Source organism: Trichoderma citrinoviride (assembly GCF_003025115.1).
Source record: "Trichoderma citrinoviride strain TUCIM 6016 unplaced genomic scaffold BBK36scaffold_8, whole genome shotgun sequence".
Taxonomy (NCBI): Eukaryota; Fungi; Ascomycota; class Sordariomycetes; order Hypocreales; family Hypocreaceae; genus Trichoderma; species Trichoderma citrinoviride.
This window is the reverse complement of record NW_020194716.1, coordinates 22,556-41,273: the sequence shown is the minus strand read 5'-3', so window position 1 is coordinate 41,273 and position 18,718 is coordinate 22,556. Positions and strand designations below refer to the sequence as shown.

General features: G+C 49.2%; 8 protein-coding genes across 8 annotated transcripts; 3 read left to right on the top strand and 5 right to left on the bottom strand.

Annotated features, from left to right (window-relative positions):
• Window positions 1-202: 202 nt before the first annotated feature.
• BBK36DRAFT_66121 (terpene synthase) lies at window positions 203-1,668 on the top strand (the record flags this gene model as incomplete). Its single annotated transcript, XM_024898459.1, has 6 exons — window positions 203-444; window positions 512-638; window positions 693-711; window positions 776-1,242; window positions 1,302-1,528; window positions 1,590-1,668. 6 exons carry the CDS (start codon window positions 203-205, stop codon window positions 1,666-1,668), a joined length of 1,161 nt encoding a protein of 386 aa, XP_024748823.1.
• Window positions 1,669-2,270: 602 nt separating this feature from the next.
• Window positions 2,271-3,074, bottom strand: BBK36DRAFT_1135483 (hypothetical protein; the record flags this gene model as incomplete). Its single annotated transcript, XM_024892660.1, has 1 exon — window positions 2,271-3,074. A coding segment is annotated over one exon (804 nt), but the record flags the coding sequence as incomplete, so codon positions are not given.
• Window positions 3,075-5,092: 2,018 nt separating this feature from the next.
• BBK36DRAFT_1135482 (hypothetical protein) lies at window positions 5,093-6,543 on the bottom strand. Its single transcript, XM_024892659.1, has one exon. It carries the CDS (start codon window positions 6,451-6,453, stop codon window positions 5,098-5,100), a length of 1,356 nt encoding a protein of 451 aa, XP_024748821.1. The 5' UTR covers window positions 6,454-6,543; the 3' UTR covers window positions 5,093-5,097.
• Window positions 6,544-7,177: 634 nt separating this feature from the next.
• On the top strand, window positions 7,178-8,637 carry BBK36DRAFT_163227 (hypothetical protein; the record flags this gene model as incomplete). Its single annotated transcript, XM_024897738.1, has 3 exons — window positions 7,178-7,578; window positions 7,658-8,050; window positions 8,122-8,637. The coding sequence occupies 3 exons, from the start codon at window positions 7,178-7,180 to the stop codon at window positions 8,615-8,617; spliced, it is 1,290 nt and encodes a 429-aa protein (XP_024748820.1). The 3' UTR covers window positions 8,618-8,637.
• Window positions 8,638-9,657: 1,020 nt separating this feature from the next.
• Window positions 9,658-11,145, bottom strand: BBK36DRAFT_54667 (glycoside hydrolase family 27 protein; the record flags this gene model as incomplete). Its single annotated transcript, XM_024898235.1, has 2 exons — window positions 9,658-10,591; window positions 10,640-11,145. 2 exons carry the CDS (start codon window positions 11,143-11,145, stop codon window positions 9,658-9,660), a joined length of 1,440 nt encoding a protein of 479 aa, XP_024748819.1.
• A 1,338-nt stretch (window positions 11,146-12,483) lies between these two features.
• BBK36DRAFT_66118 (MFS general substrate transporter) lies at window positions 12,484-14,018 on the bottom strand (the record flags this gene model as incomplete). The annotated part of the gene is made up of 3 exons (XM_024898458.1): window positions 12,484-12,608; window positions 12,677-13,786; window positions 13,853-14,018. The coding sequence occupies 3 exons, from the start codon at window positions 14,016-14,018 to the stop codon at window positions 12,484-12,486; spliced, it is 1,401 nt and encodes a 466-aa protein (XP_024748818.1).
• A 1,107-nt stretch (window positions 14,019-15,125) lies between these two features.
• On the bottom strand, window positions 15,126-16,167 carry BBK36DRAFT_1169211 (hypothetical protein; the record flags this gene model as incomplete). The annotated part of the gene is made up of 5 exons (XM_024895280.1): window positions 15,126-15,465; window positions 15,505-15,612; window positions 15,667-15,785; window positions 15,818-16,016; window positions 16,052-16,167. 5 exons carry the CDS (start codon window positions 16,165-16,167, stop codon window positions 15,126-15,128), a joined length of 882 nt encoding a protein of 293 aa, XP_024748817.1.
• Window positions 16,168-17,918: 1,751 nt separating this feature from the next.
• On the top strand, window positions 17,919-18,698 carry BBK36DRAFT_4867 (HAD-like protein; the record flags this gene model as incomplete). The annotated part of the gene is made up of 1 exon (XM_024898135.1): window positions 17,919-18,698. The coding sequence occupies one exon, from the start codon at window positions 17,919-17,921 to the stop codon at window positions 18,696-18,698; it is 780 nt and encodes a 259-aa protein (XP_024748816.1).
• Window positions 18,699-18,718: the final 20 nt, after the last annotated feature.

Genomic DNA, 18,718 nt, shown 5'->3' with positions numbered 1-18,718 from the left:
CTGACAACAACTGATGAGCCATGTAACATTGGTGCGTATCGAGGATGATGAGCATGGCCGACGATGATATCTCAATCCAAGGGCATTGGAAAGCATCCCTAAGAGCGGGTATATTTAAGCGATGCTGAATATCCGTCAACGATGGCGGTATCGAAGAGCTCATCACGCTCGAAATTAGGAGAGCTTCGTGAGGGCCAGAATCATGGATTCACTATGGAGTGTTATCGATTTCATACGTGATATTGCTGTTAAGCACACCGTCGGAAGCAGTCATATTCATAAAGCTGCCGCCGAAGCCTTTAATGAACGCAAAGATGTTATCAGAAGGGCTTTGAATAAGAAGGTCCTCATACCTGATATTCTAGCCTTCATGCCTGCATGGCCCAGCGAGTTCCAACCAGATGTTGACGAGATTAACCTGGAACTCGACGAGTGGTTGCAAAGGTTTGTCTCCAACTACGCTACCACTTTACGATTTGTCGTTAGGAGTTACTAACTTATATTTCACCAGTGTAAATGTCGCAGAGGAAAAGAAGGCCAAGCACCGGGCTCGAGGCAACTATACACTTTTGGCGGGTATTTACTACCCCCATTGCAAGAAGGATAAGCTATTGGTACTGTCTCAGTTCCTTTATTGGGTATGAATCTCTGTCCAGTCAAAGATCAAGGCGGCTTGCTAATGCGTGAGGCAGATATTCTTCTGGGATGATGGTGAGCATATCTATGGTGTAAAGGCCACAAGATGTGGAATATCAGCGTTGACATTATTGAACAGAGATTGATACTGGTGGGGAACTCACCCACGACAGACAAGGCACGCTGCAGTGTTGCGCTGAGACGAACAAATGCATTGACGATTGCCTTGGTCCCAACCCCAATTATACCCCCCCTCCAGGTGCCCGCGGTACCGTGGAGATGTTATATCCTATCCTGAGAGACCTTCGGAGTGGCCTTGGACCTGTATCCACCGAGCGATTGAGGAAAGAGCTCCACGACTACGTCAATGGAGCAGCCAACCAACAGAAAGTGCGGGAAGAGGACCACCTCCCTGACCCTTGGGATCACTTCAAGATGAGGTCTGATGATGTTGGGGTCATACCTAGCATCACTCAGAATGAGTACGCCATGGAATTTGAGCTTCCAGAATGGATTCGGAGACATGAGGCGATGGAAGAAATTGTGCTGGAATGCACCAAGCTGACTATCCTGCTCAATGAGGTCTTATCTCTGCAGAAAGAATTTGTGAGTTGTACGTTTCAAGTGTTGATAGGGTACTGATCCGCTAATCACTCCGGCGGCAGCGCGTTTCTCAACTGGAGAACCTATGTTTACTATTCATGAACACCGACAACCTATCCATTGAGGAGGCCATAGGCAAGATACTTGACCTTTTACAAGAGCATTATGAGATTTGCGTTGCTGCCGAGGCTAGACTTCCTTGGAGTGAGACGGACGAGAAGCTGAATGAAGATATTCGGGAATACGTACGAGGCGCAAATAGATTGGCGACTGGCACCGCGTGTTGGAGGTAAGCTTTGAGTCTCTTATCCCAAACATCTTTCTATGGCCTTCACTAAGCATATATGTAGCTACAACTGTGAGAGATACTTTAAGCTGAGCCAGGTCAACGAGAAGCGGGAGTTGTTGTTGGACTTGTCTTACCAATAGGACTGGAGTATTAGAAGAAACCCCGTCCATAAGTGCGAAGCTTAGACAAGCTTGTTGCTTCTTCTTTTATCCGCATGACCCTTTGCCATTGCTGACGCTCTGTGATTACCGCGGCCGTCATCTTGTAACACTGCGCAGCTCATCTGCAGCATTGCTTGAATCCAATGGCTTTCAGGGAAGTCTTAATGCTATCGAAGAATTCGCGGGTGTATGACGTATTTTCTACATCTGGCTAGAAACCTGTCGTGGGTACTTATTCAAGAATGGCCGGCATTATACCCGGCGATGGAAACAAATTTCCTTGATGAGGCTTGACCATTTTTGAACAATCTTCATGAAAGACTCGACGAGGTTATTTGGCGAGATATTACATCAGGGCGGAAAAGAATACAAGCTTGGCGCTGCATCTATTTTATATCCATATCTATCTGTTCAGGCCGTATACCAGATCACCCCGTCGGTGACTCTCTCATCAAAGCATAGCACGCTTGAAAGTGTCAATCGCTTATTATGACCAATGCAAATGCAGTATGCAGAATATACAAGTTCTAGTTCAAGAGTATGTTCAGAGAATATGCATAAAATGGCGGGTGGACATGGATCTAACGACCCTCTTTGTTCAAGTTCTCTAGCTGGGCGTCTTGAGCAACGGGCAGATAGCTTCCTTTCTTGCTGTGTGCGAAACGGTCTTTCGCCCACCCGTACAAGGCACTCCCGCCCAAAATAAGTGCCATGCTGCCGGCACGATTGGCGGTGATTGGCTCTCGAAGAGCTACGACGGCGATGGCACTTTGGGCGACACCTCGTGCGGCGGTGACAATCATGTGAGTTGTTGGGCTGGTGACTTCGATCTGCATGAACGTGGCTATCGTGAGCAGGAACCCAGCCACGCCGGTAAGCACGGCGGTGCCCAGGAACTGGCGAGCGCTGGCCGAGACCTCAGCTGTTGCCGTCGAGCTGAAGAGAGCCATGGTGGTTCCCATCTCGCCGGACAAGAGGAGCAGTGGCGCATAAAACGCACAAGCCATGACGTTGGACATCCAGACCATCTGCCACATGCCTTCGCTGCTCTTCCCTAGAAAGCGCTTGACGACGACTGACTCGACGGCCGTAGTGAAGCTCGAAATGACTCCCAGAAAGACGCCCTTGCCACTGGTCAGCATCTGGCTGTAGTCGGAAGCCATTCCGGCGCCAAAGCCGGCCATGACCAAGGCGCATCCGGCAAGCGACAGTGGCGGGTAGTATGGGCGTGGTCGAAGGACGAGGAGCGACAACATCAAGGTGAAGGGAAGGAGAAGTCCCCGAGCAATCTGGTAGACGGAGGCATTAACTGAGGCCAGGCAGTACGTCTTTGCCAGAATGCCGACAAGTCGAGCGGCAGTGAGTGGGAGAAGCGCAATCCATGCCTATGCAGATGTACGACACGATATTAGCATTCGCAACGACCACACAAAGGCAGCAGTGACACCCCAAGGAAGATTGCCGGTCCCCCCCCCCCGTGACACAATCGTCGAGAAAGCCAAGCGGTCGCGACATACCGAAACGGGTCTTGACAGGGTGATCCATTTGGTGAAGTAGCCGATGGCTGTAATGAGCACGACCTGTACTGAGGTCTGAAAAGCCAGAAGTGTTACGGGTGCATCAATGCCGTTCAAGGCAGACTTGGAAAGAATGGTGCTGAGGATGGCGCATGTCGAGTGGAACAGCACGGTCAAGGCGACGCGGCGCCTGGAGGGTGGATGGGCCTCGGGGGCTTCACTCATATTGGAGTGTGCTTCGTAATAAAAGGCTGAGCGAGTGACTGGGGAAATACGGTATAAAGGAACGTCAGGAATACTCCCGTAAACACAACGACAGAGAGAAGAACACAGCAAACAGCTACTACCTCGTACTCTTGTTACAGAAGCAAAATCTCCAATGTGCTCTGAGGCAGCAATGGAAATGCCACAGATTACCAGCGTTTAGCACTGGCACTAGTAAAGGGGCAAGCTATCAGTTGCGCTTATGTTACGGAGGTGAGAGATAGTGCGAGGGAGGTATTTCCGTGCGCTCTCGCACCATTCCTCAGGTACCAGTACACGGACCTCGTACGGGTACCTCTTACGGAGTATAAGGTATTCTGTAGGTAATGTCAGACGTATGCTCAGGGCCCCGTACTGCCTTAGGTGTCGTCCCGGCGAGTACGGAGAATGGAATACTATCTGAATGTTGCTGACGCCTTGCATGAAGCACTCGTAGAGACGCTTCGTACAGCGACAAGTGCTCCAGGACGGTTGCGAAGCAAGAATTTTCCGTGCTTGCAAGTTACCTACATACTGGTAGCTCCGGCAGGCAAAGCAGGCTAGAAGCAATTGAAAGTCAACTCGGCCGTGGAACTCTGCGGACTATTGGGAACACTAGTACTTTATCTAGTAACGCCAGTCGTGCGAGCCTACCAGGAATACAGGTAACTTCTTGAACCGGGTCGCAAGTATCTAATACCACTACGAGTCCCCGGACGAGCAAAGTAATCGCCGTGTAGTTTTTTTTTTTTTTAAACTTCTCGCGACTGTCCGTTTCAGCCACCACTGACGCGTCCCACCCCTTTTCTCTGCATGGCATGTGTTGGAATCGCACACACACACACACACACACTTTTGCATGAGACTAATATACCAGTATGTACTCAAATAGGCAATGAGGTGACTTCAAGGACAAGGCTCACCCTACGGATTATATATACGTATTGTACATAACATGTATGCGGCTGATGAGTACTCGTACTTGTACTCCTAGTATCTGCGGTTGAAGTCCGTACCGACTGGTAACCTTCTCCGCCCCAATAACAAGCACAGACACAGTTGATCAATCTCTTCTTTCATTAATCATACGGAGTACCATCAGTAGGGTTCCTGATTGCGTCGCCTCCATTACGCTAACGCCTTGGCAGCTCCGCCTAATAATAGCTTCGGGGAGCTAAAGAACATCATCCGGCCACTCACAAGCTGCGGCTGTTGAAGAGCCGTCAACATGGAATAGTTGCCAAGACTTGACAACTCTGAAGAAAAATGCCGCCAACTCCGATATGTCCCTCAGTCGCCGCTCTGTAAGCTAAGTAAGCTAAGTACCAGGTACAGAGGGCTGGGTGCTGCCCAATGCCAGTAATTCCTTGCAACAATGACTTGAAAGAGTGTATGAGGAGGGGGGAAAGGAAGGGATGCGAGTCCAGAATTACCGCGGCTCTCATAGATCTGTGGTGCGAAAAGATACGGCGGCTTGGTGAGGAAGCTGCAAGAAGAACGAAACAACAAGAGAACCCTTCTCTCGTCAGTCTAGCGCAAGAGGAAAAAAAACATGCTACATGATCCATATATGACTGAATACCCACATCCCAAAATCCCAATCAAATCGAAGTATTATGATGCCGTAAAAGTCGCTTGTAGGGCGTCGTCATGTCGAGACGGCGTCTTCAGGCACGATCCCGCGCCTGGTGAAATCCTCGTTCATCCACTTTCTCACGTTCAACCGATTTTGCTTCATTATGTTTTCGGCTGCCTCCTTGACCTTTTTCTTCTTCTCCATAAACGCTTCCCTATCGCCTACCACCCTCTCGATTGTCTCCATCTCCCTCTCATCCGGCTCCGAGAGCCAGACTGCCTCGCGCGGCAAATATGAATAGGACGCGAGAAGCTTCTCGTTTGCCACCAATGGAACTCCCGCAATAAGCGAAGCGGGAACTGTTGACGAAGCTTTGCGGTCGAGATAGGTTTCGGAGGCAAATGCAGGAATCACCGCATATGACTGCGATAAAAGCCTGTAAAAGTCGGGATACGAAAGATCTTCGTCAAACGCAACGTTGCCGCGAATGTTCTCAGGTACTTCGACGTGTGGGCCGTGTCCGATCAAATGCAATTTGACCGTCTCGTCAGTGTGATCGCCAGCCGTCGCAGCACTTCCGTTGATTTTCTTCACGACGTTGTCCAGGCTTCCAAATATGCGTTTGTAGTCTCGGCGCTCAGGAGCATAGTCCCCTTGCATCGCTAGCGAGACTTCATGGATACTTTCGTTGTGTGTCTGGTTGACCGGGAAAACTGGAGGAAATGTTCGCGCCGTGACACTTGCCTGCAGATTTTGCCACTGAGTCACTGACTTCTGCAGAAGATAATCAACCGTGTGCTGGCTGAGACCGATGAAATCAACACGCTCTCGGTCGACCCATTCTCGGACGACGTCGACATGCGTGCCCTTATCCCAGAAATCGGCGTGATGTACAAGGCAGAACAAGTGCGTGGTCTCGTTGAATAGCAGGTGACGGAGAGGAGCGACAACCGATTCTGGTTTCTCAAGGTCCAGTTCGCAAGTGGTAGAGACAACAAAGTGAGGAGGCGGCAGGTTTGCGACGTCCCTCTTGAAGTAGTTGGAGCTGTTGACCGAGAGAATGGGCGTCTCCAGCTCGAGGCTGTTGATGATAACATCGGACTGGTAGCGCTGGCGAGCAAAGTAGAGCCGCAACTCAGCGTTGGGATGCCCGCCAAAGGCATAGACCAGCGCTGCCGTCACCTCATCGTGGACACCGGCAGACTCGAGGATGGCGATGCGTATCGGTTCATGTTTCTCACATGGGAAACGGTCATTCCACCACAGCAGATCGTCATCCGTGGTGAAGAGGTTCTGCCAAATCGGGTCTTTGCCGAGAAGCAAAGATCGGGTGCTTTCGCGGCTGCTGAGGATAAGTAATGCGATAGCAAGGAGAATGAAGAAGAGATAGAATGAGCGTAATCGCCGATAGTAGGCGGTAAAAACCATCTTGAGCATATTCTAAGATAATACAATCATAAAGACAATAAAAGTAACAAGAACATCATGCCCTTCCACGATGGCGCATGAAGAGAAAGGAAAAATCGGTTCATGGAAAGGTCAAGATTGGATTGGCACGAGGGGACTGCCCCAGACAATAGCTAAAAGCCCGGGAGTCTTGTCTGATACATGACCCCCGGTCTGCCCCGGCCGCCACTTTCCACGTAGGTGTGCTTATTAGCGAATGATGATCGATATTTGCCGCTATGTACTGCAAGTACTTCTACGACTGTCAGAACTCCTATTTCATGAGCCCGAGTCTGTGAGATGCTCTGAGGTCCAGCTTTATCACCGGCATCGCCATCCTGAAGCAGACTAGCTGGCCGGCTTGGTGGAGACGACAACTGGCCGATCCTGGTAGCTGACGCTAGAGTTGCAAGCCGGCTTTGAAGCAGTCAGGGGCAGCAGCCTTAAGCGCAATGACATGGGTCAGCAATTACTCGCGGAATGATCAAGTACCAGTTACTTGTCCAGCTTTGCGTGTCTTGACGCTCCTTGTAATGAATGGCATTGCCACTGGAGTGAGGCACACGCTACTCCGTATCCGCGACGCTCCTTAACACGTCCCACTGTGGTTTGATCTCAGTTATTTTTTGTCTTATGACAACCACTCCGTGACGCCTGTACACCCGTCAGCCTTCAAGAGCACCGCTGCGGTCTCACGCTTCTCGCCATGCTGCTCGCGAATCGGTTTGGCAGGGCCACCATCATCGCCGGGGCGACCCTCCTGATATCGTTGCTCTTGGTGATACTCGCACAGAGCGCTGACCTGAGATCACATCTTCCCAGCTCCCCCTCAATATGGCCGGCGAAAGAGTGCTCCCCGCCGGCTTTGGCGGAGAGCAGGAGAAACATTTCCTATGATCTCACGGTACCCCCTTCGATCGGCTGTGAGGACATTGTCAACGACCTCCAACAGAAGCTCATTCAAGCCTATTCCAAGAGCTTGAAGGGCGTTCGGTATGCGAACATCTGGGGCTACCTAGAGACGGAGAACAAGGGCGACGCCGCCATTTGGTCCGCCCAGCAGATACTCATGAGCATGCTCGGTATTGAGATGATGGAAGCATGTCGGTAAGAAAAACAGCTGTTACCTCATGTTGCACCCCTCGTGACGATTTCTTGTGTTAACGATTCTCTCTTCCCGGCGCAGATTCATGGACAGAGACTGCGACATCAAACGCTTTCGCAAAGTTCTCGAAGATCACCGGCCCAATTCGGCCATCATCATGGCAGGTGGCGGCAACTTCAACGACTACTACTGGGAGGACCAGCCTTCCCGCATGAAGATGATCGAGAGCTTCACCAACGTCTCCATCCGAGCGTTCCCCCAGAGCGTGTACATGACGAATCCGGAGCGTATCAAGGCGACCGAGGAAGCTTTTGGGAAGCACAAAGACCTGCAACTGGCTGCGCGGGACAAGCCTAGCTATGATTGGCTCGACAAGACATTTGGCAACAAGGAGGGCATCGATAGCCATCTCGTCCCGGATATTGCATTCATGTGGGGAAATCGATCCGACTTTAGAGTCAATGGGAAAAAGACGTACGTATTGTCGCTGCCTGCGCCTTTGGCCACCCGATATCATCTCGGCGATCGTACTAACAAGCTTACAGTCACGATATCCTCATTCTCGCCAGGAAAGACATGGAAATCTCCGACGGCGACTCATCCAACATTGAGTTTGGCGAAGGTGAACTTGACCTGGGAGAGGGCGTCGGCAAAGTGACCTACCAGAAAGTCGACTGGAAGTTTACACAGACACCGGATATCGATCCGCCAAAAGACTCTGGCGACGAAGCAAACGGCTCACCTGCTGCGCCTAAGCGAGAGAACGGCAAGAATCAGCGCGCTTGGGCCAAGGCCATTGCCGGCTTTGAACTGCTGGGTTCTGCCCGCTTCGTCATCACCGACCGTCTCCACGGTCACATCTTGTCGACACTTATCGGAGTGCCCCATGTCCTCATGGACAGCAAGCTGGGCAAGAATCTTAACTTCCATAACACGTGGACTCGCGACTGCGAGTGCACCAGAATCGCGTTCAGCATTGAGCAGGCCTTGGACGTGGCACGCCTATATTTCGAGAAGGAGAACAAGGCGGTGCAGACCTAGATTAATATCAGCTGTGTGTTTTTTCGTTGCGTGTGTTACTAAGATTTTTCTCTATAGAGCATAGCACCCAAACCTCGTGTTTCCGAGCGGCTGGATTTCCAGCTGCTGTTCTTCTTGTTTCACAGAAGTAGTAGCACCCTATTGCCGGATAACTTGCAGTGGGAATAATGATGCCTCGGCGTACGAGAGCCTCATACTGATCATACGGGTTATCAAGATCTGTATTACACACTGATAGTACTACATATTCCCCTTCGTTTATGTGCCCGTCGGTCGTACGATCGCGAGTCCCCCAATGGCCATGTAAACTGCTTTATTTTAAACCCCGCTGCTCGCCACCATTTCCTGACTGAACAAAAGCTCCGGTAGCGAAAGTAATAGTCATGGGCTTTCAGAATTTTCGCGTTGGGAAACATGGGAAAGTGGACACACGGTTTGTTGACAGCATCTTTTTGTTTATTCCAACAGTAACGCAGGATAAACGAACGAACTGGGACAGGATATCAAGCATCAGGGCTCGTTGAGCTCCCCATTCAAGTGGTTACCTGCTGTGGCACGCAGGTTTATCCGTGGCCGCCCTACTAGGAGCAGATTAGATTAAGAATGATAGGTAGTACTACATACAGCCTTATGTGCTGGCCACCTCTGATCTGGACCGTCATCGTCGAACTCGATATGAAGACGCAACATCTCTGACTGTACCCATCTTGACGAGACAGTCACTAACTAAGCTATCAGTTTTCAAATACATGGTCTATTTACGAGCAGCTAGAGATGCCTCAATCAGGCAGAGACTGCAGACCGCAGGTTAACGTACTCTCATGGTATGTCACACAAACATTCAGTAGTAGTTTTCGTCCCCCTTGTTTTACTCTTGTCATCAAGAAGCCAAGTGCCGCCGGTTTCGCCTCAACGCCAGTGGTACATTTTAATAGCACTCTGTTGATATTGACTGGCGGCCTACGTGTTTGTCTCAATTGCAACAGAACTAAACATATATTTGCTTCTCTATACTAATCTTTCCTCTCTTTTACCTCCACTTAGTTAGAAGCTGTGAGATAGTAGAGTACGCTCTCGCCGGGGCCCAAGAACGATGCAATGGAAGACCTGGTAATTCCAAGGTCACTGTGATCTCCGCCGCCGGAGCCGCCACCTCCGAGTACCCTACGAACACTCCAGCCTGGTGCCCCGTTGGGTTGATCTTCTGCTATCCCGAGCAGCGACAATGAGATATTCACCAGTTGAACCCCTTGAAGATTTCCACCAAAACCACCTTGTCCTAGATCCGGGCCGTAGTTCGCGAGAACAACCACAGCATTTTTATTATCCGTGTTCGGCCCAGCAATCCATGCCTGAAGCTGTTCGGACGCCTGTGATCCCGGACTTGCCGTTCCGAAAGGGTTCTTTGGTTGCATCGGATACTGAGCTGTGAAATCAGCGACAGACAGAAACTCGGAATCGTAAAGGAGCTCTCGCCCAAGGGTGTCAAGCTGTGATAAATCCGAGCCGGTGATTAGATTTGCGCCTGCTCCAACCCAATGGATTGCAACCGTGTATCTTTGTACGTCTGAGAGGCCCGTGAGTGATTGGGCGTTACCAGTGTACATATTGTCCATGTCTGGACGGATCATTATCGGGGTACCCTGGCGTGCTGGATCTTCTTCTTGCTGGTTAATGAAGCTTCGGTACTGTTCTATGGCTCGCTGCACTGTATTGAATCCCAAGAACATGCCTTGATTGGCATTATTGATATCTTGGTCCAGGCGCAATCCATCAGCATTGCCGCGCCACAGGAAGAAATCTGCTGCTGAGTTCCGATCAAGCTTCCACGAGAGATCCAACCGCATCGGTCGACTGGCTTGCTGAATTGCCTTATGGTACGCCACTGCGGCCAAAGAGTTATTGGCAGGCAGATCTTCGTTAGCATCTGGGCTACCCGGTGTCATGTAATCTAGCTTGATGTAGTCCACTCCCCTGTCGTGGTATGTTAGCGCCATTCAAGCGCGAGGCACAGAGACTTACATTGAGGCCCAGTTGTTGACAACGGAGTTATGCCATTGCTGGACACCGTCTTTGCTGAAGTCAAAAGTCTGCCTCAGGTTGTAGCTCGGCTGGCTCGTGTCAAACAAGCTTCCCAATTTGATGTTGGTTCCTTCAACAGTAACGCCAGCGTCGGCGGACAGCGCCCCTGGAAGCGCGTAGATTCCAAGAAGCTTGCCCTGAGAGTGCAGGTTATTTGCCAAGGCTGTCAGGTTTGGAAAAAGAGAGGTGTTTGGCACAAGACGACCAAATTGGTCTCCTCCATCCGCCGACCAGCCCGAATCCAGGCTGCACAGCGTGTATCCCGCCGTGGCATTTAGAAGATCGCATTGGCTTTGAACGTCCGCCTGATTCAGCGTAAAGGATGTGCCTGCCCGAGATTGCATACCATAAGAATTCCATCCCCTGGGAGGCTGATTGAATCCATTGGCACTTGTCCCGTAGAAAGGCACAAAGAGCTGGCCCGCGGCGGTCGTCGCTGCTGTCATTGCTACCAGAGAGACCGTGAGAAGTGAGTGGTTGGCTTTGTTCTCCATTTTGCCCACTCTGCTATTTGTAGCATGTAATCAAGTGCAGAAGGTGTAAAAGTCAGTCCGTAGAGCCGTGGAGGAAACGGGAGACAAAGCGACTATTTATTTACCGTTGCCGCTGTTCCCTCGTGGACCGAGGTGATATGTACATCGTATTATGGAACGAGCAGAAGCAGCTTAAGGGGTTATATTCGGCATGTTTTAGACTGTATCACCACGCTGATGCGGCTGACACGGCATAAGACCAGCCTTTTATGGGGTACACGACGCTATTGACGGCTTCCTTTTGAAGGTTAGGGCTCTCGTCGCTATTGTCCGATCCTAGATTACTTACTTGAACTGGCATTGCAAAAGCCCGATTATGTAGCCTTGCCAATCAAGGAACAAGATTCATTTCGTGATGACATTTTATGATCCTTTATCCCGTGGCATGAACCAGCAGGTGCAGAGGGCGCCTTTTAATTGAAAAGAATGACAAAGCGGAGCATTAAGAAATAGATTGGGACGCACGAGGCTTACAGTCAGATACCAAACTATTAGAATGTTTTTTTTTTTTGCGACAACTTTGAGTCGAGTCCTCTTTCTCGCTCGTGTCGTTGTGTGTTTCCTTGTCGGCGTGTGTCCGTATCTGCCGGGATTTCCTACATCTTGGGATCAATGGTCTATGATCAGACCTTCTTCTTTTCTTCTTCAGCCGGGTTAAAGAAAGAGGGAAGGCAACCAATCCTTCGAAAGTTGTAAAACAAACTATTACCCAAGCTTGAAGAGGGTGACAACTCATTTGGCTCCATATGATGCTGATGAGATCTGAGAGGTTTAGCAAGATTTGAGTTATCGGAGCTCTACAATCAGGTAGGATATATTCCCTTCTCAGAAATTCATCAGTCGTTATCGGAACGACTTGGTGATATGAAAACTAAGCTTTTACAAAGCCTTTGAGTTGTCACCGCCATCTTAAGCGTGTAATTGTAATGGGACATGTGACTTAAAACCACGACTTTCATCAAACACCTTGTCTAGGGAAGTTCAGAGGAGTTGATCTCGAGATTGTCTCCTATTGTTTCCTATACTTTGCGACTCGCGATAGAAGTGTATAAGAAACATAGTGATCAGCTAATGTGTATATTATCAAGCGGTTGAGATCTCCATGTTGAAGTCATAGGCACAGCTTTATTCAAACATACGTCAATGGCTTTCATAATTGAAGCGCCGCGAGTCATCGACCAGTAGCGGTTATAGAGCTGTTAACTGGTCCTTCTAATATTTGCGTTACTCGCTGCTAATGTTTGGAACTGTCTAGTGCTTTTCTGCTTGAACCTGTTCGCCACTTGCTTCCGAGTATCCTTCAGCCGGCTCTGTCTTGATTTCGTCGATATGGCGATGGTTACGGACAACGAGATAGGTAGGAAAAACCGCCAGTCCTTTTCAAGATCAAGGTTAGACTCCCTCCGTGGCTTATGAGAGCAACTATTCGGAAAGAAAGACTCACCAAGAAGAACTGTATTAACAGCGAGAGGCACTCGTCCTCCATACCAATCCCTCGTATTAAGGCCATATGACACCGCTTGTGCAAAGCTTTCTTGACCCCTTAATATGCCCGTCAGACGTGTCAACTCTGACATATTATCTGTCATTGTAGCGACAAGATAGTACAACCAGCTCTGGGCCGCCTGCTGTGAGAAGCTCCAGAGGAATAGAACGAAGAAACCTTTAACGAAGCCAGGCGTGCTCCAGTCCAACGTTGGGGGGTTTGCTGTGAATTGTTCGGAAACCACCCAACCATATACCCAGGAGAGAATGTGGACTGCAACAACATAGTAGTATCCGTATTCAAGGCGTTTCCCAACTGAGAAGCGAGTCCAATCGAGCCATTGGCTGAGAATCTGTGAAGAGAACAGCGTGGCAAAATTGCTAACAAATCCGATCAGAGCACGCCCCCGGATGCTGAAGTAGTAAGCTTGAAAATTGCCGCTATACTGGTTGAAATAGGCAGCCCAGAAGACGGGAAGGAGAAGAAGAACGTTGCGTTTTCGGGATGTCTGGTAAAGGGCCTTAAACTCAGCAAGGAACGACGCCTCTCCCTTGACAATGACCCTAGATCCGTCACTTCGCTGAACCTTTTGCGGTGGTGATAAAGCCAATGCCAGGGGGCCGGCCAGACACTGCAAGACGATGAAGATGAGGTAGGTCACATAACCAACGCTTCCCTTCTTTGAGGTTTTGACATTCAACCCCAGAACAATGGCACCACCGACAATGGGGCCAAGAGTACGAAACCACACCCAAATGTTCAAGTACTTGGCGCGTTTAGTAGGCTCTGGGTAACCTAGAGCGATTGCTCCCTCGCTTGCCCAGAAAAGACCCGCTGATATACCACAGGCGACAGCTCCGACGAGCACGAACCATTCGTTTCCGAAACGATTGTTGGTGTAAAGGCCTGCCGCATAAACTGGGTAGCCAATGGCGCCGAGGAAAAGCGTGTAGGAGAGCCCGATTCTATTGGCAATTGGGCCACCGAAGAGACAAAAGAATCCCATCAACCCAAACACGAGCGCGTTGGCGGCGTTGACGAGGTACGGAGATTCGGCTCCACCGGCACCTGTCGAAGTTACGTATCAGAGATGTATCGTGGGATTAAAAAAAGACGAGCTATATGGAAACTTACCTAGCGAGTTCATGGCATTCCATAGACCTGGAGCCAGAAACCCAACTCCTCCAATCACAAATGCGTTAAACAACGTACTGCGGTACCAATGCCGCTTTTGAGTTGATAGAGGGGAGACGTGCTCTTCCGAGCCATCTTTGGATACATCTGCTTCGATATCGGTCATGATGCCAGAGTTGCCGTATAATGGAGGTCAGGCTCCAGTTGACCTCTGCGCATGAATGCCTCTTGGAACTCGGTTGTAGGGGGCGTGATCTGGTATTTATGTGCCCACGTCCACGTCCACGTTTATGGAGCCATTTTGGTGGGAAACTTCGCCATGTGCTTCGCTTGCAAGGAATGTGATGGGTACAATCGGTACAACCTCTGAGATGGAAAACTCTGCCCTTAGCTATCTCTGATGTTGTAGCATGAATTCGCTGAATGCTCATTCTTGTTTGAAATGGCGTGAGAGAGAGAATGTGGATCCAGCAACCAATTGGACACTGGCAAACTCCATGTGGGCATCATAAATGGAGTCTTTCATCTGCTACATGATCGACCCAGCCGCTATCTTTCCGCAGTTTCAATGGCATTATTTCGCAGTACATACCGTTCACAGAGCATTTCTTTTGACAAAGCAGATGGATTCTCCATCGAATGCTAATAGGTAATTGGCGATTAAACGCAGACCGTAACTACATATGTTTCTGGGGGGCGCTGCAGCTCCACTTGGTTCCTGCATCGCTCCGTGATGCGAGATGCTGCAAGTCCAGATGGCAGTCATCTGGTGCCATCAGTTCTTGTGCGTGCCACAATAAAAAAGATCGTCATCCAGTCGGTCACCCTCAATTCGTACAGAAAGACAGCTGTAGGGCAATAAACGCTCAGCGGCAGCCAGAGTAATGCTCGGTTCCCTTGTCGATGCTCTGATAAATCTTCGCACTGCTGTGTAAGGCAAGGTCACCAAGATGAAAGATTTGGTAATCCTGTTCACCTCGATGAACCAAATATATCGAGCATTTATTGTCCGTGATGTGGCTTAAGGGTACAAAGACAGCTCGATAAATACTAAGCCTGCAGGAATATGTGGCTCCAGATCTCAAACACCGCAAACCAATAACGCATAATAATTAGCAACTAGATCACGCATCACGGTTGAGGATCTACTGAATGAGATACCACTCGGCGTGAAAGCAAATGACCAAAGAAGGAGAGCGAAGAACAAGTTTATCAAGAACAACTGGATTTTCGGGGGGCATGCAAGATAAGGTACGCTACCAAGGCTACTTAGTCAAACTTGAGAATCTGCCACGGAGCTTTTAACAGTTTCCTCGAGTGAAGTCCACTCATGCCCCACAAACGGTTTGAGCAGATCCTCAGCCCGTCCATTAGTTACAACGCTTAGATCGCGCTGCAGATTCGGGATATCGTCAATCAATTGTCTGCCTGGGCAGAGCTCTCTGAAAATAGCCAAGATGTCATTCCAGTTGTATGAATATGCAAATGTGAAGATTCTCTCCTTGCTCACATCTTTGTATAAGAGCGTAGCAACACACACGATAGCGTCGTCCATGCTATTGATTAAGTATTGTGGAGGCAGATTCCCTAAGGTTTCTTCACCATCAAAACCACTCTACAGAGCGCGGATCTAACCTAATGTGCTGGGGTACTTCTGATGGTGCTTGTCGAGAACAGAACCGAAATTCGCATTGGGTAAGACGTGTTGAAGATGAAATTTGGCTTGTTTTCGCGAACCCACTTCCACGCTTCTTTTTCTCCTTGCGTCTTGCTAGCGTAGTGAACGTCATAAAAGGCGGTTAAGTGCTTCATACGGCGGATGTGCCCATGCGGCAGCTTCGGCCTCTTCCTTCCATGTGTTCGAGTCGATCGTAAAGACCTTGCCGGGCTTTGCATCTGTGCAGGCACCGGACGAGGATGTGAGCACGAAATGCTTGAATTGGGCTCCTTGGCGGCAGACTGGACTGCATTCAAGGTCCCATTGACAACGACTGGTATCGCAATATTGGGGTCTGCAGTTTCCATTACCGGGGTGGCCATGTGAATGAACCCGGAGGCGCCTTTAACAGCTTCATCGAAAGCACAGCTCTCTGCCATGTTACGAACCTCTGCCAGCTCGATTTTGCCAGGTCCGTATAACTGCGAAGAGTAGCCAACCAGCCAACTGTTCTTTTTGACATCCCAGACGCTGCCGCGGACGAGTAGCCCGTCTTGACGAGCTGGTCCACGATGTGGTTGGCTATATTGCCGTTCGCTCCTGACGCGACAACAGTTGTGCCTGTAGGATTGGCATATTCTGGATCGAGATGAAACATTTTGGAAGAGTGCTTGAAGAGACTGATGGAGTTAGGTAGTCGATGAAATGCTAATGACAAGACATCTAAGGACAGGTAGTCTCTACGATAATTAATTTCCACGGTAAGTAGATGTTTTACATCTGTCAGGTGCCGATGCGATGCACAAGGGTCTTCCGTATTGAATGTCATAGCTCATACCTGAAGCCCATTGGGATTCCGCCGGGCAGTTTAAAGTGAATAACTATGACGCTAGGATTTTCCTAATATTTCTTTTTAGGTACAGCAGAAGACGAAACACCACCTCTTGGAATCACTCAGGTGACGAGTTTAGCATTTAGATCATGATATATTGTCTGTTCTGTTTGAGGCCCGATTGATTTTACGGAGTAAATGAGTCTAGCAAGCAACAATTCACTTGAATGTATGTTAATGATGAAGCAGGAAACTTGGAATGCCTCTAATCACTACACGACTTAACCATAGGTGGGGGGTTCAAGTGCGGGCATAATTTGCCAACTGGGATAGAGGCGATGCATGTTTAACGGCGAATTCAGTTTTCTTTCGTCACTTACAGATACACACGAGACGTCTCTGGCACCGTAAATGCCGGTCTTCAACACATAATGACCGGCAATATCTTCGCACATCTTTGGGATATAGCTAGTGATAGGATTACTAAACAGCGTTACCAGGATGCAACCAGACTTGCCAGGAATCGCAGAGGCGATCACGAGCGCTACGTGACCAGCTCGCCTACCCTGTTGATTTTATGCATACTATCAGAACTTGCTGGGCGCATTATGGCGTATGTAAATGCTGCCACGATCGCGATTGTCCTAAAGCAGTTTTCTTCGAACTTGGCTTTATTACGCATGCAAGCGTTTTGCGCGTCTGTTACTTTAGAGTCGGTAAGAAGTTGTCTTTTATTTTTCTATTTTTCTATTAAGATAGAATCACGAGTTTATCTCACCTTCATGATCTGGTCCTATTATACAGCTAGATCGAGCCTGTTACTATTATCCGTCTATAATTTAACTGAGGAATCCCTAGCATATCCTCCTTTTACCACTTGTAGCGATATGTGAGGTATTATTGCTACGCTATTACGCATCTATTCCGCTACGTGCTGTATATTCTCAACCGCGGAGACGTCCGTTCGTGGCGTGTCAGGAGTAGTAATTGAGACTGTGACTCACGTCGCTTCTGTTTAGATGCTGCTCTTCTTACTCAAGCAATGACGTCCTAGGTGTATATAGATTACCCCAGCTTTACTAAGCCGACCGTCTGTGGACATGGAATCTAGGCAGGATTAACACTGCGGTTTTACACCGTATGAGACTGTAAGAATACATACCGTGTTATTGACCTGGAACCAATGAACTGCGACTCGAGGTGATAGTGCATTAGCGTCACGCTAATTTGGATCGGATATCGTCGTGGGTTGCCCTTTTTGAATCGGAGCATCTTGCCATGCCCTTAATAGACCGCACCAAGACAACCTAACCGCAGAATATGCTTACTCAACCCTACCTTAAGCTGGCAGAGAGACAGTCAGTGATCTGACTAACGCAACAGCATCTTCGTATACTTGGAAAAATGAAAGGGTTCTGTCATGAAGTACTTACCAAGGTAAATGACAGTAGGAATCAGGATTAGTACATTGAATTGGGAAGCAATCTGGATCTCTTTCCCATTCAGAAGTATATAAGGCCTACAGCGCCTTACACAATTCTCAGCGATGTACAGACAATCCTAGTAGATAAATCGATATGGCTTCCTTCGACCTCACTTCATATAAGGCTCTCTCTTTCGACATTTATGCAACGCTCATCGACTGGGAGTCGGGTATCTTCTCGCAATTCCTTCCACTGCTCGGTAAACTTCCCAAGCATCATACATTATGGGACAAAAGCCTAGTCGACGTTCGAGGCTATCTACTCAAGCAATATTCAGCTCACGAACACGCCCTTGAAGTTCAGTATCCCGACGAGAAATATTCAGTGTTGCTGAGCAAGGTCTATGAGAATGTCGCGGGAGATTTGGGCATCGTCGTAACCCATGATGAAGCCAAGGCGTTTGGAGGGGCCATCGGGAGATGGCCGGCCTTCGCGGACACGGTGGCAGCCATGCAAACACTGGGCAAATACTACAAACTCATCGCGTTGAGTAATGTCGACAAGGCGTCATTCAAAAATACTCTAGAGAACGGCTTGCGCGGTGTTGAATTTGACGCCATCTATGTCGCCGAGGACATTGGGACCTACAAGCCGAATCCCAACAACTTCAACTACCTCGTCCAACATGCGCGCCAAGATTTCGGTATCGAGAAACATGAAATATGTCATACGGCGCAGAGCCTGACGTTTGACCATATTCCGATCGCCTCACTGGGATTTCCTCCCGCGGTCTGGATTTCTCGCGGAGGTGGCAGCATGGGTATGGGAGACATAGAGGCAGTGAAGGACAAGGTTAACATTGGGGCCACATATGAAACGTTGGGAGATATGGCGGCAGACGTGGAACTGGCATTCGGCAAGAACAAAGAATAGTTCAGCAGACTCTACAGAGA

Excerpts from the sequence above, each read along its gene's own strand:
- BBK36DRAFT_1135482 (XM_024892659.1), bottom strand. The coding sequence starts at position 6,453 with ATGGTTTTTACCGCCTACTATCGGCGATTACGCTCATTCTATCTCTTC.